This window comes from Erigeron canadensis, chromosome 2 (assembly GCF_010389155.1).
Source record: "Erigeron canadensis isolate Cc75 chromosome 2, C_canadensis_v1, whole genome shotgun sequence".
Classification (NCBI taxonomy): Eukaryota; Viridiplantae; Streptophyta; class Magnoliopsida; order Asterales; family Asteraceae; genus Erigeron; species Erigeron canadensis.
In genome coordinates, this window is record NC_057762.1 from 41,240,491 (window position 1) to 41,266,122 (window position 25,632).

Consider the following 25,632-nt stretch of genomic DNA (forward strand, 5'->3'; position numbering starts at 1 on the left):
TTTGTTACATTCATATGATTTTAAAAAAAAGTTTAAGATAAATCACTTTCTATTAATAAAGGTGTTCATTTAATTGTGTAGTAAATATGGTAAATGAAAAAATATTTGAGAATAATAAAATGTGTATTAACTTTTATTTGCAACAGAGTACACATACAATGGGACAAAACCGTACGAGAATTTTATGCGTTCAATATCTCGAGTCTTGTAGAGATTTCTTTAACATTCAATAAATATGATTTGAGAAGAATTTAGTATCATGTTAAACTTCACAAAAGATTTAAAGTGAGTTTAATCAAGGTAATATATAAAACATGATAAACAATTTCACATCAATCAAACAAACTAAAAGCAGTGAATGAGTAAGTAACTAAATTAAAGCATCAAAGAGATTCCCACAGACAAATCATCATATACTCTAATAAAAGAGGGTGCAGATGTCCCTGTCTTGTTCTTCATCATTTGCAATTATCACCAAAATTTACACAGTAATAGTAAAACAAAAAAATATTACAAAAAGAATAAATTAAAACAGCAATAGAGCCTCAGTTGCGATGATTCATTTTCCTTGATATATATAATCATATAGTAACAACTTCATTAAAAAATATTGGATGCATCATCGGCGCTTTTTTAAATCTTGAAAAAAAACATTTACAATATTATTATGCTGTAACAAAAACGATAATTTTTTTATTAAAAAAAAAAAAAGCATCAGATAAGTTCCCAAAGACAAATCATCAAACTCCAAGTTAATGGAGTGCAGAGTCCCTGTCTAGATATCTTCATTTGCATTTTTGTATTTATACTTTTAACAATACTAACATAAGATACATATATATATATATATATATATATATATATATATATACATACAATAAACACAAAAGAAAAAATTTCAATGTATCATCTTTTGAGAGAAAAGTAGAATAAATTCCATAGGAGTTTCAAGTGGAGGCGGAAAGAAATATGATAATACGAATTAGGGTTGTGCCAATAAGCCATCCGAATGTTATGTTATATAAGGCTTTTTGTCCGAACCCTAGAATAGGAACAATGAGTTGGACCATAATATATGATTTTATGGATGGGCTATTACTACCTGTTAAATTTATTATGCCCAATAATGGCCCATGTTTATTTATTTGTTTGCTAACCGAGAAAGGTAACTAAAAATGGACATCCCGTTATCCACTTTCCATTTTTTTTTTTTTTTTTACCTTTGAAGGGTCTGTTCATACCACTTATCGGTCCCTACATACTTTGGACAGGATGTCATTCGAATTTCAGGGAACCACGGAGGGAGCAAAACCTCCTATTAATCCGCCAAATGACACGACGATAAATAAGAGTAAATCTTGCCAACTCAGTATTCGAACCTAGATCTCCCCAAGCCCAGATCCCTAATGGGAGGACTGGGGTTTTACCACAATGATATTCACTTTCCTTTTTTCGTATTAAAATTCAAATCAAATGTCAAGATTCAATGATCATTTTATAGTTTTGGTCCTTGATTATAATTCAAGGGTTATGATTTTTCTAACTTGATCCCTCAAGTTGTTTTTAACTTGAGGGAATTTCCGTCCTAACATTTGGTTGTTTGCCTTTTGTTGAAGTATTCACTCAATATTACAGTATATTATAATAACAATCACATCCTACACAACCACAAACAAAAAATTTTATTTTAAAATAAATAACCCTTTAAAATTAATGGGTGATATCACAAACCATTAGAGGTGCAAGAAGCGGTTAACCGATTTCGGTTATTAATTTTAATAATCGGTTTCGGTTATTTTTTGAAACAGTAATAACCAGTTATGGTTAACTTGTACTGATTAATAGGTTAATTACTGGTTTCTCGGTTTTAAAACTAGAACCTATCTAACCGATTTTGATTAATAATAACCGGTTAACCGATACCGGTTAACCTATTTAGGTTTTTTTAACCGTCCATTATAATATTGAGAAAGTGGTGAACAATGAGGAAAAACAATTATTTCCGAAAAGTCTGAGCGACGAACCCATATTCCAAAAAAAAACCCATATTCCAAATAAACATCATTTACTAAACACAAAACAAAATTCATCATCCCAAGTCTCATAAACAAGCAAAAATTGATATTGGATCTGATGAAAGAAGTACTGATCTATATATAGTATAAATATATTGAAAGCAAAGCTTACGAAATCATTTAATGGTGCAATCTTTCCGGTTATATGTTAGTGTATGTATATAATATGTGATTAACCGGTTATTATATGGAATAATTAACCAATTATAGATTAACCGGTTAATAATCGATTTTGGTTTTGAAAAGAGTAATCGTTAGTAACCGACGGTTTCTGGTAATTTATAATCGATTTTTACTATTCCGGTTAATAACCGGTTTCGGTTACCGGTTACCGGTTACAAATCAGTTCGGTTCGGTTAATCGATTTTTTTCTTGAACCTGTACAAACCATGATGTAGATTACGAAAACTTAACATGTATGCGTGTGACATCTTTAATTTTACATCACAAATTCACAATGGTAACCTTAAATTTTTTTAAGGAAAAGACCGGTTCCATGACCAACGAAATGAATTAATGAAGGTGAAGGTGGGAGATAGAAAAGTTACATCTTTTCACTAGGGATCGCAGAGGGACATTGAAGGAGATATGGGCTTTTCATCAAGATCAATGCCTCTCTTTACATTTTGTCTACTTCAACATAGCCTCCATAAAGTGATAAAAGGGCCAAAATGCTTTCACAACTCCTTTTCAGTAGAGGCTTGTGATGAATATATTTGAAATAGGTATCCGCGTAAAACGGCGATGATGCAATGGTGGCGACGACGATGTGATGGTGGCGATGACGACTGCTGGTGGCGGCAATGATTGACATCTATGACGGCGGTAACGGCGTGGTTATTAATGTAAAAGTGATTGATATAAAATGACGTATTGTAGTTTTTTTAGGAGTTGAGCGATATATGTTGTAATGACATAAATACTTGTATATTAATTATGTCATTAAAACATACCAATGTTATTAAGATTATTAGAGCTATATTAAGTGAATGTGTTAAAAATAATGCATATATAAAGAGGGCAATATAGACTTTTTAATTCTTTGTCAATGGTTAGATAGTATAGATTGATAATACACTCATATTTTCGTATTTTATTGTTACTATAAGTAAAAAACAGATAGGTACAGTAAATCTTAATTGACATTCATTTAGCATAATCATATAAAAATGGCTTTTGAGCTAATTTTTGTATGTTCATCATGTATGTATTATTAACTAACGTATCTATGCAAGTGATTTAACTTTTTAAGATTTACTAGATCAAGTCGTTTAAGAGTGGTCGAAACCACTTTCACTATTTTTCCCCCTTTGATTGTGTTTATTTTATCATTGTTGGAACTCACGTCATTTCCCTTCTTACTTGATTTTGATTTGTGATAGACTTATATACTATAAGACCATCGTAACCAAACTAATAATTCCACCTACATTTTTCAAGTCACATCAACATCACATGCTCATCTTTTTCACTTTTTTTTTCTTGCTTAACCATTTATCCTCAAATTTATTTTGCTCGCTGACTTTGTCGTTTGTCAATATGTAAACACGTCTAGAGAATTTGTAACTACATTTCTTTTTAGTTCCAAAGCTATTATAGAGTATGACATCGGACATAAGAAGCTATGTGGTGGCCAATGTGGTCATGATAACTTCATAATGTTTGTAAAACTATATATTTAGTTTTTAAGATAACTGACAAACTCAGAATGATGTAATTTAATTTTATAGTTTAATTTTACATTTTTTTAGTATCTAAAAGACCGTTAGTTAACCTTAAAATAAAAATCTTGGTTAAAATATATGAAGATATGAGACTGAGTTAGATTTTATAATCATATTTTAAAGATACAATAGAAAATTATCCACCTATGTTCTAACCAACCACATACGTTATACGTTATTCGTACTACAATACAATATTCATCAGTTTAGATATGGTTCGATCATGGTATTCTGGTCACTCTGCAGGTAACGGTTTCTTCGGCTTTTTCTCCACATCATGAGGAATGATGCTACTGAAATGACATCGTAACTTGGAATTGAGTCAAAATCAAGTGATGGGGAACAAATTCTATATATGTTGACCGTCTTTGTGAAGGAACAAGTCCTAAAATTTACATTTTACCAACTTCAATTCCTAAAAGTTAATGAATGACACTGAAAAAGGTATCTCATCTCATAGTAGCTAGAATAAAAATAAAGTAACTTCCCTAGGCAAACATGTTCTGCCCATTATTGTATAAACGGACTTATCTTTCCCAATAAAGCAGTTTGTTGATTATTTTAAGTTGAATCGGTTACAGTTTGAGTTAGTATCGTAACGATTCAAAATATAGTACAGTTTTTTTTTTTACCTAAAAGAAATAAATCAACGTTCTATAATTTTGATTGACATGCATACGAGATATATATCCTAAGTCCTAACCAGCAAAGTTGTTTTAAGAGTACTCGTAAATAAAATTCGTCCTCTTAATAAAGTGTCTTTATAGAACACTTTTTAAAAATTGCAAGTTAAATTAAAATTTCTATGTTTTAGTAACAATTTTGGAAATATGAGTTTTAGATATACTTTTTTAAAAAGTTAAACTTACTTTCTTTTCTTTTTTCCTTTTTTTTGCAAAGTATACATAAAAGAATAAGTAAATGACTTCGTTGTTTTGTTACTTCAGTTGGTTTTTGCCTCTTATCTTTTATTTGTATTTGAACTTTTTGGATCACTATCACTTTGTTAGTCGATCTTTTGGTAATAAAATTTTATGTCGTTTTAAAAAAAAGTTAAAAAAAAACTTTACACATATATACCTACAAATTAAAAATGTCATTATACAACCCCCCCCCCCCCCCCCCCTTTTTTTTGGATTAAAATTTTAAGTACCCATAATTTAAAACTCTCAAACTAATATTAATTAATAATGAGTTGATGTATTGGTTTAGAATTACTCTGATTACCTATAAGTCTTAAGTTCGAATCTATATTCCACTAACTTTGAGATATAGGTAGTCCTTCTATGAGGGTTTGTCTTGGGTATATCAAGGGTAAACTACCCAGGTTCAAGTCTGAGAGGGCAGAATTTACCCCCATTAATCGTCGTGTATTAGGGAAGATTAGTAGGGGGTTTTCCCCCTAGTGGGTATTTGAAATAGACATTTCTACTTCGAGGGAGCTCTCTTGCGCGGACCCGGTTAATACAACGTATGCTAGACCTCTCGTTGTCGAATCGCGACACAAAATTTCAATCAAAATTCATATTTCAAAAATATAAAAATAAAAAATATGAAGAAGCCATAAAGAACAGAGAGACATGATCACGGGTTGCTGTGAGATATTCACAATAGTAAATTGCATTTTTGTGAAGTTGCACATTGGAGGCAGTGACGTAGTTGTACTAACAATATGAAATGAGTCCTTGAGTATTAACTTAATGGTTGAAAGACCAACTTCTTATTTATGAGGTCTTGTATTCAAGCTTTGCAGGAGGACATAGAAAGTTCTTTTATGAGGGCTTGATTTGGGTATTCCCAGGTTCAAGTCTGAAAGAGCAGGGTTTACCCTTATTGATCGTCGTGCGTTCGGACGGATTAGTAAGCGGTTTTTCCCCATTAGATATTTGAAATAGACATTTCTATTTAGAGTGAGTTTTATAACACGGACCCGGTTAAGACAACGTATGTTAAACATTCCGTTGTCGAATCATGACACGAATTTTCAAACGAAATTCACCTAAAAAAAAAAAAAAAAAAAAAAAAAAAAAAAAGCTGAAACCAAACCTACCCTTTTAGCACTCCACCCTCACTAAAATTTTTGTAACTAAAGGTAAAAGAATAATTTTATTTAAACCTTTAAGGAGTGTCATTAAATTAAATTTGGATTTAGTGACGCTTTATGAAACAACATGTGTTAATAAAACATGAAATGTAATACATTTTTACCTATATTTTTGAAAAAATGTCACTAAAACCATAGTTTAATCACTTTTAATTTTTCATTAATAAACACTCGCACTAATGAGCAATGAAATGCATCTTGTAGATAGTGTCCAAATAACAAGCTCTATCACCCTCTATTCTGACCTTGGTACGAGTATTTGTTAAGAACTTAACGCCACATACTAGAACTAGAGCATAAAAAAGTGAAGAACCTACTTATGTTGATTGGTGGTTCGAAAATTCTTTTTAATTCTTAATTTGGAAATCTCTACTGTACGTTTAATTTAATAAATAACAAAATTTAAAGAGTAGGTCCAATTAAGTTTAATAGTTTATTCATCTAAAAGACTAAAATACAACATATATATATGTAGATCCTGGACCATCATATTATCCCAGGCTTGGGTACGTTCGCCAATGCTTAGGACAAAAGACTATTAGGCCAGAACTGGAAGCACAAATCAAGCCGGTAGACCATGAGCCCACCCGCCACAACCAATAAAACGGCCAGGTTCCATTTTTGTTAGTCACAAGCAGAAATTAAATGAAGAAGCAAACAAGATAATACAGAAATAAAAGATTAATTATTTACCAAAAGAAAAGAGAAGACATACAAATAGTCTCCAGAAAACTGTGAGTAAAAATATCGTGGTCTGAACTTGAAGCAAAAAAATAAAATCACATATTTCAAAATATATTACTTGGACCCATGTGAATTTGAAAGTTGAGATTGACTTTTGAAAGTCAAAGTTTGTAGTTTCTTTGTTTTCCCTAGGAAAACTTGCTTACACATTAACCTATCCTTCGATTGTAACTTCCAATGTACATGCTTAACCATTTGATAGTCCTCATCGATCAATAATCCTCATATTTAAAATTTTGTTTAAACCCGAAATATTTGTATTATGTCACAGCGATAACTAAATGGAAAATCTTGAGACAACTAAATAGTAATACTTAAAAGACCGATCGATCGAGTAATTCATTGATGCACGTTTTCCTCATCTGTAGTCCACAAGCGAGTATCTCATGTCGGTAAAATAACATTGAATTGAATGACCATATAGTACGTACGTACTGTAGTTAGAATGCAATGAATGCATATGAGTAGTCAAAAATCATCCTCCATCCATTTTCATATTCAACATTGTTGTTGATGCAGAATGTGAATTCACTGCCATCTATGTGTAGCACACAAACATGAAGTGCAACTAAAGTGTTGCACATCCTACAAAATTAGGGGTGCAAACGAGCAGAGTCAAGATGATACAATGTCATGTACGAGCCCGACTTGACTCAGAACTCAAAGCTCAAAATTCGACTCGAGATCGATTGAGTTTTTATTTCTAACCTCGAACTCAAAGCTCGATCGGGTAAACGATACTATCGAGCTTGCTCGACTCGACAAGATATATATTTATAATAATTACATAAATAATAATAATAATAATAATAATAATAATAATATTTTTTATAATTAAATATTTACAGATAAAAGGTAAAATTGTAATATTAAAAAAGCTTGATAAGGCTCGCGCGTTTCACGAGGTCGTTATACTCGAGCTCAGCTTGAAAACATACGATAGTAGCTCGAGCTCAACTCGACTCAAACCGAGTCGATTTCAAATAATTTATGAGTCAATTTCGGGTAGCTCGCGAGCTGTATCGTTTCGTTTATATCCATATACAAAATTAATAACGGGAGAGAGTGATATGTAAAATATGTATTTCAATTGTTACTATTGAAAGTTATTACTCGTATTTCGGGAATTAACATAACAAGTTAATTGGCTGCACCATGTTATTAGTGTATATTTAGAAAAATAAAGATAGATATGTTATGTGTATTGAACCAAATGAACAAATATATGTATGAGTCTCATAACATTGTTTACGTTCAAAGAATATTCTCTAAGTTGCTCATTAAAATTCGTTTCGATATGCATACATATAAACACACACATGAACACGAAAACAGATATTGAAATATATATGTTTATTCAAATGTACATAGCTTGTTCATGAATTACAAACAGATACAACCAAATCCCCGTAATTGTTTTTTTACGATTTAACTTTTAATTCTTAATTAACATATACGTATGGTTTCCCGACCAAAAACGGTAAAACTTTTTATGAGAGTTCCAAAATAAAATCTTTGGTCCATGCCCGGCCGGTTGAGTTTGTCTGGATACATAACTTAACATTGCATATATTTTTTTCTTACGCACAGTATCCATTAGCACCTGGCGATTTCATGTTGCTACACCTTGACAACATAAAATGTACGTCATTTCTTATAACGTGTTTAACTTTTACTAACTTATATACTCGTATAAAATAAAACAAGAAACCATTTATTTATAATGCAAATTACTCAAATACCCCTCTCAACCATCTATTTATTCCCACCTTAACTCCCACTTCATTGCACCCCACTCTTCATTTCCATTTACAACACCTAGCTTCCTTCTTTTCTCTTACATGCATTTCTCAAAAGGTACAACTTTTATTTATTTCTTTTCTCTCAATTTTCAAGATTGTTTAAAGTATAGTAGTTACATTTTTGTAACATTAGCTTTATTTTATTTTACTTTTTGTAGGAAAAATGGCTCTAATTGGGCTTTTGGCAATACTGGGTATTCTCTCAATGGTGTCTATGGTTCAAGGGAACAATAATAATGGAGGTTGGATAGATGCTCATGCAACCTTCTATGGAGGCGGTGATGCTTCAGGCACTATGGGTAAATACTTAAAATTTATTCTCATATATATATATATATATGTAAATATAAAGATGTTATATGCACATATTATTTATTCGTATAAATTAAGACAAAAAAATAATTCAAAAGTGTTAATTTGGGACTAAATTTGAGATGCATGCATGCGTGCAGGTGGGGCTTGTGGGTATGGGAACTTATACAGTCAAGGATATGGTACAAACACAGCAGCACTAAGTACAGCACTATTCAACAATGGGATGAGTTGTGGAGCTTGCTTTGAAATCAAGTGTGCTAGTGACCCAAAATGGTGCCATCCTGGTTCTATAGTAGTCACTGCTACTAATTTCTGTCCACCAAACAATGCCTTGCCTAACAATAACGGAGGATGGTGTAACCCACCCCAACACCACTTTGATCTTTCTCAGCCTATCTTTGAGCATATTGCTCAATATAGAGCTGGGATTGTTCCTGTTCAATACAGAAGGTATTACACTAGTAGTTTTTTTATTTTATTAATTAATGTACATGCAAAACTTCAAATTTGAAAGGCACAAACTTTATAGTTCCTTCATCAACTTAAATTTTCTATAATAAGAAAAAGTTATCTAAGAAAAGCAATTAGTAGTTTTGACTACTTTTGAGTAAAAATGTTTAAAGCAAACTTGTGGCTGCTTTTTTTTTTTATAGGGAATTGCTAAAAAAAGGGTACAAGCTTCTAAAGACATGTTCTCACATTTCCAAAAGACATATTTTCAAAAGAAAAAAGTACAATTGTCCGTTAAGCAATTTTAGGGGAGTTTGCAATGGCATATTTTTTCCACTAATGCGTATATATTTTAAAAATATCAAAATGTGTAATTCAAATAAAACAGGTATTAAAGGAATACAAACATAACAATGGTTTTTATTTAACTGAAAATCATTATATATGAATCATATATAGAATATCTTCAACATAAATCTTGAATCCATAGTGTATGTGTTTTGCAGGGTGCCCTGTAGGAAGAAAGGAGGGATACGGTTCACAGTGAACGGACACTCATACTTCAACCTAGTACTAATCACAAACGTAGGAGGAGCAGGAGATGTGACCGCAGTAGCAATCAAAGGTTCCAAAACCACGTGGTTAGCCATGTCAAGAAACTGGGGCCAAAACTGGCAAAGCAATGCGAAACTTGATGGCCAAGCATTATCTTTCAAAGTCACCACCAGTGACGGCAAGACGGTCATCTGCAGCAACGTCGTCCCGGCGAGCTGGTCCTTTGGCCAGACATTCACTACTAGCGGACAATTCACTTGAATTAATTATTAGCTATAATTAATTAAGCATATTTGGCATGCATCCACCAAAAGAGCTCGTATTAGAGAGGCTTCTTTTAAATTGATCGATGCAATTATTATATGCTACTTTTAGTTTATTTGTTTTTTTTTTTTTTTTTTTTTGTGTCTGTTACTTTTAGAATATGCATGGTCAACATGCATGAAGTGTTGTTTTCTTTCACTGATGTTTTTAGGGTGAAAGATAGAGACAGAACTATAAAATCTGTTTTTTTTTTGAAGAGAATGTGATGTGAGCAGTGAGTAATGAGTGTGGTAATGTCACACCTAGCTTCTTGTTTTGTCTGCAAGTGATATAAATTAGGGCCGGGGTCTGTGTTTGTTGTTTCTCTACTGTGTTAATTTCATAATCAATGAATGTTGTTTTTGCAGTCTATCGATCTGTGTCCCCATGCTGTTAATTTAATGTGAAATCTCATTCTATTTCTGAGGCATATACTGGCCACGTATCATGGCCTGTTATCTATTTATGGCATGCAGTAACGTTTGCTGGAGAGTACATAAATTCTAATGAATCATACTTATATGATTGTTGAATGAGTTTTGAAACCGAATAAATGTCAACTGTTATATATATAATTGTATTGTCAAATTAATAATGAATTGATCGAGTTTTTCAGCTACATTTCCACTGGGACCAAATTCAAAATAATTAAGTTTTGAAAATGTAGGACTCAAGATTCGAACTAAAACAGTTATATACGCTTTGATCGATTATTATGTTTTGAAAACTGGTTACCGATAATGGATCCGTTATTCATTTAGTTATTAGGAAATGTTTGGTAGGAATTAATTAGGAAGTGAATGAAATAATTGTGGATTTCCTGGAAATGGAACCACTATAGCAATTTTGGTTTGTGTTTGTTTGGGCCAGATATTGTTGCTGGATTTGATGGTCATATGATGACAAGCTTATTCGTTAAAATGGCATTAAGCCCAATTTATCGATAGCACTAGAGTACTGGACCAAGCCCAACATAAGCTTTCGCAGTATCGCTTGTTAGTTGTTACTACATAATACGAGTAGTATAGGATACACTTTTTAGTTTTTACTTGAACATATTGTACATTGATGTATCCGTTATTCCTTGTCTCGTGACGCAATTCCAGTGGAGTGATTGTTTAAAGTTTAATGTGAAGGATATCATCATAATTTAATTAGTTAATGCATTTATATATATTGCTACATGGTTATAAAATGTTATAAACACATGCTCGGTGCATTCAAGCCGCTCGAATATCAATTATTAAAAAAACGTTCAAGTTGTACAGTCAATGTATCCAACAAGAAAAAAAATAAAATTCAAGGGACCCTGAAACACATTTGTGCCCAACAGGAAAAGAGTATTAGATTTGTAGATATGAGACCAAAGATAAGGATAAGGGCCATCGCTTTTCATTGGCCAATCTACATATTCTAACCCAAAATCACAGCCGTCCGATCCAAACAATAAACTACGTCTCAAAGCATAGCCACAAGTATACCATTATATTCACTCCTACAAAAGCAACACAAACGTATCACATAATTTCAACATCCCCCTTCTATCAACCCAACTAATTAATTAGAAAGAATGGCAACCGTTACACAAGGATCAGTCGCCGCTCTCCGGCCATGCGCCTCACGGTCTGCCTTTCTTTCGGGATCACTAGGAAAGTTAACCCGTACGTTGGCTATTAAACCAACTACCTCTTCTTCTAGTACCACATTCAAAGTTGAAGCCAAGAAAGGTGAATGGCTACCTGGTCTAGCTTCTCCTGGTTACCTTGATGGAAGGTAATAAGACTAAACTTTATTTCACGATATATATAAGTTTATAAATACTAATACTGCTTTAATGCTCCAAAATGCAAGGAACCTTTACTAAAATACTAAAATTGTCACCTTAACATACAAACCATATATAGTTTTGTATATACTCGTACTAGAACAAAAAATTTGTTACTACAAATGTTGTATGCAGTTAAAATGTTTTGAAACTGCAACTACTACTAAATCTAGTCTAGTTAATATACATGAATGAAGTAACATATATAGTTTTGTATACATATATATATAGTCTTGCAGGGGATAATGGGTTTGATCCATTGGGGTTGGCAGAGGACCCTGAGAGCTTAAAGTGGTTTGTACAAGCTGAGCTTGTGAATGGTCGGTGGGCAATGTTGGGTGTTGCCGGTATGCTATTGCCAGAGGTTTTGACAAGCACCGGCCTAATCAATGTCCCCAAGTGGTACGATGCTGGAAAGTCGGAATACTTTGCATCATCGTCCACTTTGTTGGTGATCGAGTTCATCTTGTTTCACTATGTAGAGATCAGAAGGTGGCAAGATATCAAGAATCCAGGAAGTGTTAATCAAGATCCTATTTTTAAAAGTTACAGTTTGCCTCCTAATGAAGTTGGGTACCCTGGCGGTATCTTTAACCCCCTCAATTTTGCACCAACTGCTCAGGCTAAAGAAAAGGAAATTGCCAATGGTATATATTAAACCATTTATTTCATCACCTTGCATTACATTATATTACATTACATATTAATTATAGTTATTGTTTGTTTATGTCTATAGCGAACAAACGGATAATATTGTGTATGGACTAATTGCAGGGAGACTAGCAATGTTGGCGTTTTTGGGGTTCATTGTTCAGCACAATGTGACTGGAAAAGGACCTTTTGACAACCTATTGCAGCATTTGTCTGACCCATGGCACAACACCATTGTCCAAACGTTTTCCGGCAACTAACAATGTTGTGGCAACAAGGTGATCGAAAGAGGCAAAAATGAAGAATCTTGTTCTGTTTTTTATGAATGTACAGGGGACAATGAAATGGATAACCATCATTTACTTTAGCTTTATCAATTGGCACCATTTTGTTAAGTTGATTTCATGAACCTACTTATAAGAAGATTATCTACTAAATTATGTCGAATTGGCATTTCTATTCTAGGGTCTTACAGAGTAATACATCTGTTTGACTTTTATCATTTTAGATGGAGTATTTGACTCAAATGTAAAAACCTATATCATGAATATCCTAATGTTTTTTACAAGAATCCGAAAATATTTATCTAACGAGGTTTGAACTTGAGACCTCTTGTTAAGTACGCAAAATATATCTAAGATCTTAAGTAACAACCTTGGCAAAAAGGGATGTGAGCTACGGAACTTCCTTTATATACTGATTAATTGGCATATTCTGTGTTAGAGCAGTACATTCTGTTATCGACACTTCAATAGTATCACAAAATACACAATAAACATTGTTTTTATGTTGATGGAAACACAATTAATATACAGTATATACATAGGCGCCACACTATTACATTACATATATTGAGTATATAAAGGGACAATGAAACTGAGGATACAAGATTTCAAAATTAACAAAAGCCATCCTCAAGGACCTTCAAAAAATCCCGAAAACTAAGCTTACCATCTTTGTCAGCATCATATCTAACAATCATACTTTCACAATCACTTTCCGATATGTGTAAAAAACCAATATCAGAAATCAGATTATGTAGTGCTTTTGCATCTATGTAACCGTTCTTTTTCTTATCAAAAACGCAAAATGCTTGTTTCGCTTCATCTAAGCTTGGTTCGTCGTCAACAAATAAGTTCACCATCTCCTCAAAGCCAAGACTCTCCCTTTGATCGTCGGGATCCCAAAACGTTCCTAATCTTTCCATAATGATCTTTGGGTTCACTCCCAACGCCTTCTTCTTACCCGGGCCATTCTCAACACCACTAAGCTCCGTGCCATGAGCTCCTTCGGGTGGTGGAGCCACCACACAAGTAGTGCGGCGCGGTGAAGTGAAGATGAACTGGAAAAGAGGGCGTGCGAAAAACAGATACAAGTCATGCAATAGGACACACCATTCTATACACGTATAAGAGATGAACAAATACATGAAAAACATTATTGTTGTGTTAGTTTCTAAGATTGTAGGTGGCTAGCTAAATTTGTTAGTAGGCGTGTGGACATTGATGAAGTTGAGCATTACTTGCCTTTTGTAGAAGATTATTGGAAATATTGTGGAAAATACAACATCATGCCCATGAAGTTGACAGAAAGTGACAATTATGATAAATTTTGCCAGACAAGTTATCGAAAGTGAGCTTCCTGGCAATGTCGTGAATAGTATTTAATTAAGAATAAAAAAGTCCATAACAAATACTGTAAATATTAAATACTATACTCAACTTAAAAGTTGTGTGACCACCCTCCCTTTAAAAAAATATAATTGAAAAAGATAAAGGTCGGTAACCACCCTCCCTTTCCTGCACCCATAGTTCCCACACTTGTGACCCCCATTCGTAAATTAGATAAGGTTAGTAACATGAACCAAGGAACCAAAACCAAACGGAAAAGCCACTCCTCTTCTCCGACTAGAAACCGCCACCGTACAACCACCCAACCGCCGCCACCAAAATCCACACTCTTCGACACACAGTTAGTTACAGCAAAAGAAGAAGATGACCAACTTACTTCCTTCCGTGACCTAACGATATCTCAATCATCTGATAAGTTATTTACAAACCCTAGAAGCTTCCCTTACAGCGTGAAGCAACAATGTTGGGATAAAGCCGAGAAAATCAAAGGGCGTGATCCTGATCGGTGGCGGCGTGATCCCCTCGGCAACACTATCTTCCGTAAGCTTGTTGGTTGCCCTGGCTGTTTATGCCATGATTATGATCACATTATTCCTTACTCTAAGGTAACTTTCATTTTATTATTAACATATATTTCTGTTTCACACACACACACACATATACACACTAGTTAAAGGAGACTGCAGCTGTATAATAAGAAAAAAGTAACTCCCTCACGGGTACCGTCTTGTTAGACGTAGACAGCCTTACCCCTAACTTCCAAGTTATACCGAAGGTAGAAAAGGGATTTATAACCCTGTTGGTTTTTTCGAACCCTTGACCTCTATTACTACAGGCAAGGGATTTAACCACTTGATCCAACCCAGTTGGTTTTTTCTATAAACAGGTAGTCGGGGAGTTTTTTTTGTTCAAGTTACCCGGGAGCTCCGATGTAACTGCCTGACCAAGTTTTATTTTGTGCTCATTTCCCTGGCTACCCCCAAAATATATGTGTAGGCCAAGATTCAAACTTGAGACCTCTTGTGAGGAAACTGGATTCCTGGCCACTAGACCATTTGGTGATGGTTTTATGTGTTCCTTTTTAACTATTAAAATCTGACCATTTCTAACCACTCAAATGTCAAAGATGGTAAAGTCATTGTGGTTTAAATGGCGTGACATAATTTAGCTTGCGAGGATGAAGCAACACTATGTGGGATCTCTAATGACTTGCATTTGGATTGTTCAACTCTATGCAGCTGAGGTCATAGGGATTCCTTACATCGGAATCTCGACTTTACAAGCTAAAGATATGTCATGTCATATCTAGGTTATGGTATTTTGTGGTGTTTTGAGTTACACAATAGTTGGAATTGGACAGCTTTTTAAAATGCAATGCTTTTCTAAAACATAAGAAAGTGAAATGGTTAAAATAAGGTTTTACTCTAAGTAAATTGTTATGCTCAATTATCCCCCCTTTTCTTGAATTCGGTTGATGAAGTGTTAAACAATACGGTTACCCTTTTGAAGTTTCCTGGATAATTTAGGTACTTTTGGCTACGTCTCTGTTTTGGCATTGACTTATGCTCTTTCTATGATTATACAAGTGATACTCCGAGTAAACTGATCTAGACTTAATGGGTTCCGGTTGGAAAAGTTTGATGTTTTTATCTGATCATGATATTTACTGATTCATCTTAGCCAGAATATTTTACTTCATATGTCATACTAGGAATTAGCTTATGAATATCTTCCCATTGTCATGTAAGTTAAGCTTGCAATCTAACTAAAGAACAAAATTTTACCAAGATCAAGTATAAAGAAACACGGACTTGTTTATGCCGTCTGACATTCTCATGTGCCCCGTCTTTGTGATTTCGCAGGGGGGGCAAAGCACATTGGAAAATTGTCAGGTTTTGCAGGTAACGCAGCATCTTTCTTAGTTATTCATATTTCAAAAATTGAATCTTTCTATTAGACTTAAGAGCCTGATACCCTTTTCCGTGTAGGCAACAGTTAATCGGTCCAAGGGGAATCGTACTGAGATGTCTAGAGCTGATCTTATTCAGAAAAGCTCTTACTGCAGGGTTTCAGGTACAGTATATGTAACGGTTGCTGTTTGCTTACCCAGTAACAGTATAATCTGAGCAAAAAGTCTCCTAATAATTGTGTTGAAAAGGTAAGAAATTGACCATTGTCATCAAAAAACTGCAGGGCGTGACATGGATCTTCTTGAATTATCAGCCTATGGCAACGTTCGCAGAGGGCAAGGTTCTGGAGGATGTATCATGCAATGATCACTCATGAAAGTATGTTCCAGATTTGTTCTCCTATTTATAACCCTGATCACTATAATCTGTATAGAATAGCATAACTGCATTTGCTTTTGTTCTGTATTGTACTAATCAAGCCTACAACTTGAGTTTACAAATTCCTTATTCAAGGTTGATTCAAAGGATCTTCATGGATAAGAAGGAACAAACTTTATTTTTACATGTCATAGGATAGAATCATAGAAATGTAAAACGATAGCGAATGTGGGACCAGAGTCCTTAATTGTAAGGTGGATGTAGGTGAAGCCGTGTCTTCTCATTAGGGACAATATGGTAAATGGGGTTCATTGGCACATACAATAAGGGAAAACTAAGTGGACTATTAAACTGTTGGTGAATTAACTAAACAGAATAAAAATCATTCCAGTCCGTATGTTTGAGAACAAATAATCGAATACAATCACATTAACAAACTAATATTCTTGTTTTTGCTCTTTAGAAGATAAGGTTCCTCTTTTGTTGAATGAAAAATAAGATTCTTGTTTGTTCAGTTTTGTTCCGCTAGAAGGTAGACACAACCACATAAACATGAACAGCTTACGGGCAGATAAATGAACAGATATATAGAAGTAGGAGCAGGAAGTTTAAATGAAGTCTAAATAAGACCATTAGTCCATTACATAAGTACTTATTACGATTTACGAACTACCGAACTAGTCAGTATTATTCGTGTTAGTTATGGAAATAATAAGCGAACATAAACGAACTTATTATTCAAATAAATGAACAAAGTTTGTTTATGTGATCGTTTATTTCTTTGTAAGAAAGAAACACCTTGACTAAATGAAGAGATAAATGAACACCTAAACTAAAGTTATCAACTACAAGTTCAAACTTGGCTATGAAATAAATAGGTAAGTTAGAGTCAAGATAAAATAGCAACCATCTTATATTTACTTATGAGTATGAAACCAGTCGGGCTTTGGAATTTTGTAGTCCTTAAAAATGAAGCCGCGTATTTGAGATTAGCGTAACGATGTCAATCCAATGTGGAGGGATCATGTTTGCTCCCATGCCCTGCCATAAATATAAAGTTTACTTGAAAAGCCTTAACAAACACATATCGACTTCTTTTTGTGTTATTTAGTTAGATGAACTTAATATCTTGTTCATGCTTGTTCTCTTATAAAATAAGCATAGACGGATTTTCTGCTAACGTTCGGTTCTTTTACGACCTTTAGGGATTGTGTTTCTGAAACCATCCTTTTTTTGGATAATCAATATGATTTGGATATCCATATGTATGGTTTTCTCTAATAAAGGACAAGACTATAGTGTTTTCCATGTATTACAATATTAGTACCTAATTGACAAGGCATATCTTCAGAAAGTAGCAATAATAGCGAACTTGGATTGAAATCGCTAAACTGAATTCATATGCTGTTTTACCTTGATTATTTGGTGTGTGATTGGCGATCTAAACACACATTGACTATATCGAGTTCAAAAGCATGCTTGGTGTGCTAATGTTGGCTCATTATGGGTGATAACATAGTGAATATGGACAGGGTAAAATTTCAAGTGTACACCTCAGTGCCCTCACATCCATTATCTGCTGTTATGAAAGAGTCATAAACTGCCGAGTGTTAATAGTCGAGTCATAACCAAAAAGAAATATAACAATTAATCATTGCATAGTAGGAATTTAGTAAATATGAAATAGGATCTGTAACTTGTAAGGCATTTAGTACCAAGTACATACTGGTACAGGATAGAAGTGACCCGTGCGCTTTATATTTGGTTTGTGTTCAAAAGGAGTGAATGAAAGTGCGATGGGACTGTGATATGTTATATTTCTCTCAAAGGAAATCAAAGTTATGTACAAAGAATTTCATTCTCTGTGATCATGATTTAGTGCACTGGTACTATCTTGATGTGTCTTTTACGTAAACACCCTTGACCCCCACTGTGATGGAAATACGTAAGAGAAGCACTAGGAAGTAGAAATTGTTTAAAAGTGGTAGTTTGACTTTTGCAGTCCTAGTAATTTGACCATTTGATCACCGAGGCTGACGATTGAACTTTCTGTGGTCATGCGGTACAAATTCTCGGCTATACATGTATCATTTTCTTAACTTATACCATACCACTGCTGAATATACAGTTTAATCTGTAAAGTGTAAACTAGTCCTTTTCTTCTACAAAGAATATAATTGTATCATGTAATGTAAGGCATCAGGCCTATGAGATATCCATTATATTTTCTTTTTCTTTTCCCTTTGTATTACGTGATATGTACCTCTGCAAAAAGCCATATACTTGCTTTTCTAATTGTCATATATACTTGCTTTTCTAACTGTCATACTTGTCTACATGATAAATAAATGTAGCCTGATATTTGCCTAGCTTCTTAGATAATGTTACCAATGAATGGCCTCGATTGATTGATCAATTGCTTAGATTGAAGAAAATTCCAAAGTTAATTAAACTTAATTTTTTTGACAAGAATGACTGAGCTGTTGATTCGGTTTAGTCGATCAACTATGTAGACAAATCTGGGCCACTGTAGTTCCACCACTCCTTTATGAAAAAAGAAGAAAGCTAAATGCCCATTATAAAAGATATTAGATATATGGCATTTCAGGTCCACAAAACAACTCATGTTATGCAGATAATGTGGCCTCAAATTGGCGAGGACCCAAAAATATCCTAATCTTTTTTTATGGCTAGTTCTCCTGGTACACATATTTTTTGTCTGATTTTGATGTGCCCACCCAGAATAACCAAGATTTACACTTCTGGGTAGATATAAAGATATAGTGAGAGGTATCCAAAAGTAATGGTTGTTTGCATTAGAGGTTTGTACCGTATTTTTGAGCGACACTTTTCTTTCCATTAATGGTACCTAAGTTAAGTCTTGTATGTACCCATTTTGAAGTGAGTTTAAGAGTGCATAAAGAAAATATGCATCCCCTCTTTTGTTTACGCATAGAGGTTCTAAGATGAATGGGTTGCACAATTTGATCAATATGGCTCATTTTTCCGTTGAAATGTGTTGGTTTGACATGAGAAGAATTTAATATATAGTTGGTGCGTTAATCATGATTTACAAAAAACAAGGTTAGTGCATTAATAATAAACCTTTGAATAGAACAATGGACTGTTGTATTGATTAATAATCTGAACCTGTTCGACACATTTCTGTATAGCTTACTTTTTTAGCCCATTTGAGTTTATTAACACGGCCTGATATCCCCCATTCATTAGTGAATGAATTTAAACAGCCACATCTGATTATACATTCGTACTTTTTGATTATAAATCATATTTATTGATCATATAAATACAAGCTCTTATTTTACTGTATTTGATCAGAGAAGAACCAAGTTCATAACTGTTAATTTTTATTTAACCAAACTCATTACCATTTTGCATAAAAAGTTGCAGAAATTTTACAAAAATCTGAACATCTAAGAATCTATACAAAAAAGTCCTACTCCTTCTGCTGTTTGCTATTTCTTACATTGTATTCACATCGAATCACCGTGGCATATAGTGTCAGACATTTTAGGCTCTTTCTTGAAAGCAGAGTGATCTAGAGAAAGCAGCAGGATTTGCATGTAGCGCAGGGCATGGTTCGGTGGCTGTATGTTTCTTCTTTTCATCTCCTTTTGCTTGAAAGGCCTTAAATAGCTCTCCTCTGCCACTGTTTTCGTTTTTGATTCCCAGTGTCTCCCATATAGAACTCTTTGCAGCTTCATCTGGATCATCTATTCTAAGAGTCTTAGGAGTCAGAACTGAATTCTTCTGCCTCTTTGACTCCTCGTGGGACGCGTTTGGTCTTATTGCATCCACATCTCTTGAATGTTTTCCTAAATTGGTGAAGTTTGGGGGTAACCAAGTAACAGAATTCCAGTAAGGTGAAGGGTAGATTGGCATTGGAGGGTGTCCTGGAGGGTAAAAGGCTGGAATCTGCATTGGGTACCATGAAGCCCCTGGAATCCAATGAACTTGGGGATGGAATCCGTTGTTATCTTGTTTTTGTTCAATTATTGAATTAGAAGTTACCACGGTGGATCCACTGGAGCTTTCGTCTCCGTTTTCTCTGCCACCCAATTTGGCTCCAAACTGTGGAGAATTTGGACCAAATGAAAGTAGTTTTGGTGGACGAACTATGTTATGAACTCCCTCAAAATCAGCTGCTGATTCAAAAGCTTCTTGAGAGATGATGAAACGGTAATCTGCCGGGGTGCTCTTTTTCTTGCGGCGACCTGCTCCAACTGGCATGCTTCTCATGGTACCTCCGGCGGTCCAGTACCTCTGGCAACTCTTGCAAAAATGGCGAGGTTGGTTGATGTTGTTATTGTTGTAGTAGCAAAACTTTGTGTTCATGCTTTCACAACGTGGGCAAGGAAGAATTTTGTCCGGTTTTTTCAGACTTTTTGATTGCAAATTCGAAGTATCATCGTCGTTTCCAGTCGTCTGAACGTGTTCCGACACCCCCTCTTCATCAATGGAAGGAGTTTTCGGATTATCATCGGATTCATCTTTTCTTTGTTCCTGAAAATTTGAGAACTTATTAGTTCCGTAAATAACAAAACATTGAATTCCCATAACTAGAAAGCTGCCAACACAAGGATCCAAAGTAACCTTTACTTGTAGCACCATATAACTTGAAGTTATTTCTTAATTTAGAAGGCATCAAAGTCTGGATCTTTAAACTTCCAAAGTTGACTAAATTGAAAATCTAAAGCCAACCCATTAATTCTTGTAGGGATTATATGAATTGGGTTGTTATCAGATTTGCTAAAAAAGTACACATACATATGGTGTAAATAGTGAGTGATCATGTTTTATATGAGGTTTATTCATTCAATCTTGATTAGAATGAAAATTTAAAGCCAACCCATTAATTTTTATAGTATGATATGAAATGGGTTGTAATAAAGTTTGAGAGTTGCACATACATGTGATTCATGTCTGTTTATTGATGAACAAGTCTTCTCTACAAGTTCCACTGAACAAGACCTCCTTCCCATCACAAAACCGTCATCACCACCACCTCCGACCACGGTGTCTAAAGGTGAAACACTGGCAATCTTGGGTGTCTCAGGCATCCCAATTTTTTTGCCAAACAATATAATACCGGGATCTGTCATCATAGATTATTGACAGACAGGTGGGCTGCTGTAGGTTGATAAGAAAAAGTAGTGTTATATTTGATATTGAGAGAGAGTTTGCTTAAAAATCTAAGAATGAATAAACATTTGATATAAAAAGGAGAGGAAAGAGGTGGATGCCACATAAGCTGTGGAGAAGATTTGTGAGCCACAAATTATGTTGTGGCCTTGATACGTTGGCAAGTCTGGATACTTTTGAGTGCATACAAAAGTTGGTGCACCCAAAGACTAAATTCATTAAACAATTGCCTGGCACATAGTTATTGGTTTATTACACGGATAATATCGTACTTTGCTCTTCCATCGTTTCTTTTCATACCTTTTTCTTTCCTCTCCCTGTCCCTTTTTGCTTATTTAAAATTGCAATTATCATTATCGTTTTCATTTGTATTTCTTTGACAATTTCTTCTTTTCATAAAAAAGTGATTCCATGTCTAAAATTGTCGAATTTGAGGACAGATCCACCCAAGTTTAATTACGATTAATAAATGTTATATGACTAGATTTTACTTTCTATGATACATAAGGTGAGAATGAGATAACGATTTTAAAATATTAAAATAAATCTATGTGTAATAATGTTGTCTCTATTGATACTCTCGGTCTAATGTATTGTTATTGTTGATACTCAGGATCAGTAAGAAAGACTGATATTTATTAAACTAGATTATATTTCATGCGTTACATAGTAAACAATTGTTGTTATAAAAACTATCAAAAATAAATAATAAATCTTTCAAATTTAAAATTATAAAAATATAATATTATAACAACAATATTTTCAAATGTAAACTTTTTTATTAAAAATTCTTACATATTTAAATACTAATAAAAAAATATGTAAACAATATGTAGGTCATATAAGCTCCTTATAAAATCGTATTTTTAATCCTAAAAGAACTTATTTTTTATCAATGAAAGTTAATACTTTGATTAAATAACAATTATGTTCTTAAAATATACAAGCATGGTACCCATGCAATACGACGACAGTAGTGGGCACAACAGTCTAGTATTGTCAGTGACGGTATTATTTCTGGTGGTGGCGGTGTCAAGTCTCAAATGGTGTAGGTTGATGTAAAGGTGATAGTGGAATATCTAAAAAGATAAGGGCTGAAAGTATTAATTACTAAAATAAATGTTAAGGGCAATTATGCTAATTTAAAGATAGAAATTACTAAAAATAAAAAGGAAACTTTTGCTTTATAAAGGAGTAGAGATAGAAAAAATAATTAAAAGTGAAGGTGAAGTTAATATTACTATAGTAAAATATATATTTGTATTAGAAAAAAGTAGTAATTAATTTATATATAAAGGTACATTAGTTAATTAATAGATAATATATTTATACCTAGTTAGATAATAGAGAACTATCTTATTTTTTTAAAAAAAGGCTAAAAAAATAATACATAAGCTAAAATCCTAAGTGACAAATAAAAAGAATTGTCACATAATCAAAAAACATATCATAAACATATCATATCTCGGTTATATAGAGAGACTTTTGTTACATTATGTTTGGAATTTTCTTTCAGTTAATTAATGTATTTTTGAATTTTTTTTTATAAGAATTTTGCTAAATGCAACTTTAAAAGAGTTGTACACTTATCATAAAATTTAGGTGATGAGTTTTAAATATGAAATGTACAATCTTTTTATACACGTTAGCTACAGCATTAAGGGTTGTATTTAACATTTTTCCTTGTTAATGAGGATACAAAGAGTTCATCCTATAAAAGATTTGCATAATTATTTTGATAAATACATTTATTTAGTTGTAATAATCTCAAATATCTAAAATCTTTGATAATTAAGTAATCAATGCAGATATTTCTTTTAAAATTAGCGTCCATCAAGATTATTGATATCCTCATTCCTCAATGATCAAATGTCTTGATGACATCCTTAGGAGAAGTCCGAGTTTCAAACTTTTTAGGTAATCACTAACTGTGGTCGTAGAAAGTGTTCGAAAATGTGTACCTTAATACACCGGTTGTACTGGCATGGCCTCATTAAATTTTTATTTTTTTTCTTTTCATTGAAGCATCTAACATCATTCAGTTCTACTTTTTAGCTTTTGCTCGTCTAAGGATGAAGTTCATTGAAGGAAAAAGGATGTTCGAAGCAAAATGATTCCTAGTTTTCACTCACCAACATTATGAGAAATCGTGACATATTATAGGCGGTGTAAATTTGAATCGAAGACTTGTCATCTTGGAATAATTTTTGATAAAAACGTATTATCTTTTTAATTATTACTTTATAAGTTTATTGATTTGTTATAGTGATATGTTACGCTAACAGGATGAATTAAATGAGGTGAAATGATTTGATATAGTTGTATACCCTCGCCCATGAGATATTCAAAATGAGTTAGATTGATTAATTAAAATCATTAAATATTATCAACTGCATATATTCCTCTTTCGTAAATTTAGTATAGAGGACTTTTTGTGGAAATAAGTTGCACCGTCGAATCTGGAATTAATCCATAGCCATAGGGTGATACTCAAAGATAGACGGGATAGAATGATTTGTAGATTTGTTACAGATCTTTTCCTTGTAAGAATTGATGCATCTAATGTTTGCTCTTAAACATACATATAAGAGTCTAAAGAGGAGTAGAAGAAAAGTGATCATAATCAGATATTCAATTATTATATTGACTATGATAATATAGAAATTGTTGAGACATATCTTTCTCTTTTGTTTCGTTTATGTTGAAATATGACAAATTATAGGATTAATTAATTTAAAGTAGTATAAAGAAAGAAAATAATGGTAACACATGTATCGTAAAGCTTTAATAAAAGAGCAGATGTGTACGTGTCATGACAATACATCGTTTTAACTCGTAAGCATCTTTCGGTGTTTACGAGTGTCCTAATTCCATTTTTTAAACAAAACGATGGTCTTAGTGATAGGATTAGTTGATTAAATAATCGTAATCTGACCTACTAATCACTTGTTAAATTTCTTTATATGCTAAGGTGGTCGACTGGACGGCTATATAAGGGTTTATTAATTAATTAGAGTATATGGAAACAAAAAAGTCATGAATATTTGAGTTTTGACACTCCACTTTAATTCACACCCGCAGCAATAACTTGGCTTTTATGTCCTTGTATTGAATTTGAACTTATCAAGTTCTCTTTTTATTTCTTCTTTCTTGACTTGAACAACTTTTCAAATCAATTTTAAAGACTTGTAGCAAACTGTTACATGTATGATGTATTACCAATTCTTTCGATGAGTATATTATTAATATGTATGAGTTAGAACTTAGAAAGAACCTTTTGTGAAGTAAAACTTTGGATATGTTGAATCGAAAGCCTTAAAAGCTAGAGCTAGGGAGAAGAAACAAACTTCGGATCATGTTCATGTATCCGAAATCTGGCCAAACAAACTTTGCATCATGTTCATATATACGAAATCTGGCTAAGATGTCTTTCCACTATGATAAAGTTGAAAATAATAAGTTGAATGGTCTGAATAAGTTAGTTGAAAAGTCTACCAAACTTGAGAATTAAAATGTATTCTTACTTAGTAATTGATAAATTTAAAGGTATCTGCACGTAACTCTTTTGTGACAAAAAAAAAAATGAGGTAGATTTTCTATGCATTTTGGAGTGGGAGCTAGAGAAGCAAATTTTATTATCAAGAATACGCTAACATTAAATTATCGTATTTGTTAAAATGGGAAAACTATAAAAATATGGTTGAAAAAGGTAACCAGATTAAATGGAAGAAAAAGGTTTAATACTAATTGCATCTTACCGTACGAGATAAAAGTAAAAAAACCGATAATCATGAAGAGTAATGATCACTAATCAGTCGGACATAATTAGGTAATTGAAAAGTGACACTCTAAGTTTCTTAGCCCAGTTCACGTTGGATTAAAAAGTATGTGACTTTGTTGATAGCTTGATGTCCATCAGTCCATGTCATATAACAGAGCTTGGCGATAACGTACTTTTAACTATAGCCCATTAATGTGGAGTTTATTAATTTAGTCCGGCCC

At 33.3% G+C, this 25,632-nt stretch overlaps 4 protein-coding genes and 2 non-coding genes across 7 annotated transcripts; 3 read left to right on the forward strand and 3 right to left on the reverse strand.

Moving 5' to 3' along the window:
- Positions 1 to 377: 377 nt before the first annotated feature.
- On the reverse strand, positions 378 to 469 carry LOC122590359. The gene has a single exon (XR_006322496.1). It is a non-coding gene; the product is annotated as a small nucleolar RNA R44/J54/Z268 family (small nucleolar RNA).
- Positions 470 to 708: 239 nt separating this feature from the next.
- LOC122590360 lies at positions 709 to 796 on the reverse strand. The gene has a single exon (XR_006322497.1). It is a non-coding gene; the product is annotated as a small nucleolar RNA R44/J54/Z268 family (small nucleolar RNA).
- A 7,692-nt stretch (positions 797 to 8,488) lies between these two features.
- On the forward strand, positions 8,489 to 10,069 carry LOC122586747 (expansin-A1-like). Of its 2 annotated transcripts, none has more exons than XM_043758737.1 (4): positions 8,489 to 8,504; positions 8,608 to 8,748; positions 8,902 to 9,214; positions 9,721 to 10,069. In XM_043758737.1, the coding sequence occupies exons 1-4, from the start codon at positions 8,489 to 8,491 to the stop codon at positions 10,028 to 10,030; spliced, it is 780 nt and encodes a 259-aa protein (XP_043614672.1). In that variant the 3' UTR covers positions 10,031 to 10,069. The 2 variants fall into 2 exon arrangements, with proteins under 2 accessions (XP_043614672.1, XP_043614673.1); XM_043758738.1 differs by lacking the exon at positions 8,489 to 8,504 and having other exon boundaries at positions 8,658 to 8,748; positions 9,721 to 9,891; positions 9,982 to 10,069.
- Positions 10,070 to 11,589: 1,520 nt separating this feature from the next.
- On the forward strand, positions 11,590 to 12,995 carry LOC122586746 (chlorophyll a-b binding protein P4, chloroplastic-like). Its single transcript, XM_043758736.1, has 3 exons — positions 11,590 to 11,845; positions 12,129 to 12,544; positions 12,672 to 12,995. Exons 1-3 carry the CDS (start codon positions 11,643 to 11,645, stop codon positions 12,806 to 12,808), a joined length of 756 nt encoding a protein of 251 aa, XP_043614671.1. The 5' UTR covers positions 11,590 to 11,642; the 3' UTR covers positions 12,809 to 12,995.
- A 1,268-nt stretch (positions 12,996 to 14,263) lies between these two features.
- On the forward strand, positions 14,264 to 16,626 carry LOC122586749. Its single transcript, XM_043758739.1, has 4 exons — positions 14,264 to 14,784; positions 16,042 to 16,080; positions 16,168 to 16,252; positions 16,373 to 16,626. Exons 1-4 carry the CDS (start codon positions 14,407 to 14,409, stop codon positions 16,453 to 16,455), a joined length of 585 nt encoding a protein of 194 aa, XP_043614674.1. The 5' UTR covers positions 14,264 to 14,406; the 3' UTR covers positions 16,456 to 16,626.
- A 3,192-nt stretch (positions 16,627 to 19,818) lies between these two features.
- On the reverse strand, positions 19,819 to 21,677 carry LOC122586744 (cyclic dof factor 1-like). The gene is made up of 2 exons (XM_043758734.1): positions 21,399 to 21,677; positions 19,819 to 20,991 (listed from the first exon to the last, which is right to left on the reverse strand). The coding sequence occupies exons 1-2, from the start codon at positions 21,591 to 21,593 to the stop codon at positions 19,999 to 20,001; spliced, it is 1,188 nt and encodes a 395-aa protein (XP_043614669.1). The 5' UTR covers positions 21,594 to 21,677; the 3' UTR covers positions 19,819 to 19,998.
- Positions 21,678 to 25,632: the final 3,955 nt, after the last annotated feature.

What these genes read in the sequence shown, in the direction of transcription:
- LOC122586747 (XM_043758737.1), top strand. An exon ending in TGATGCTTCAGGCACTATGG is followed by an intron (nt 8,749 to 8,901) that starts GTAAATACTTAA and finishes GCATGCGTGCAG; the next exon opens with GTGGGGCTTGTGGGTATGGG. An exon ending in GTTCCTGTTCAATACAGAAG is followed by an intron (nt 9,215 to 9,720) that starts GTATTACACTAG and finishes TGTGTTTTGCAG; the next exon opens with GGTGCCCTGTAGGAAGAAAG.
- LOC122586746 (XM_043758736.1), top strand. Translation starts at nt 11,643, where the DNA reads ATGGCAACCGTTACACAAGGATCAGTCGCCGCTCTCCGGCCATGCGCC. An exon ending in CCTGGTTACCTTGATGGAAG is followed by an intron (nt 11,846 to 12,128) that starts GTAATAAGACTA and finishes ATATATATATAG; the next exon opens with TCTTGCAGGGGATAATGGGT. An exon ending in AGAAAAGGAAATTGCCAATG is followed by an intron (nt 12,545 to 12,671) that starts GTATATATTAAA and finishes GACTAATTGCAG; the next exon opens with GGAGACTAGCAATGTTGGCG.
- LOC122586749 (XM_043758739.1), top strand. Translation starts at nt 14,407, where the DNA reads ATGAACCAAGGAACCAAAACCAAACGGAAAAGCCACTCCTCTTCTCCG. An exon ending in ACATTATTCCTTACTCTAAG is followed by an intron (nt 14,785 to 16,041) that starts GTAACTTTCATT and finishes GTGATTTCGCAG; the next exon opens with GGGGGGCAAAGCACATTGGA. An exon ending in CTCTTACTGCAGGGTTTCAG is followed by an intron (nt 16,253 to 16,372) that starts GTACAGTATATG and finishes AAAAAACTGCAG; the next exon opens with GGCGTGACATGGATCTTCTT.
- LOC122586744 (XM_043758734.1), bottom strand. Translation starts at nt 21,593, where the DNA reads ATGATGACAGATCCCGGTATTATATTGTTTGGCAAAAAAATTGGGATG. An exon ending in TAAACAGACATGAATCACAT is followed by an intron (nt 20,992 to 21,398) that starts GTATGTGCAACT and finishes TCAAATTTTCAG; the next exon opens with GAACAAAGAAAAGATGAATC.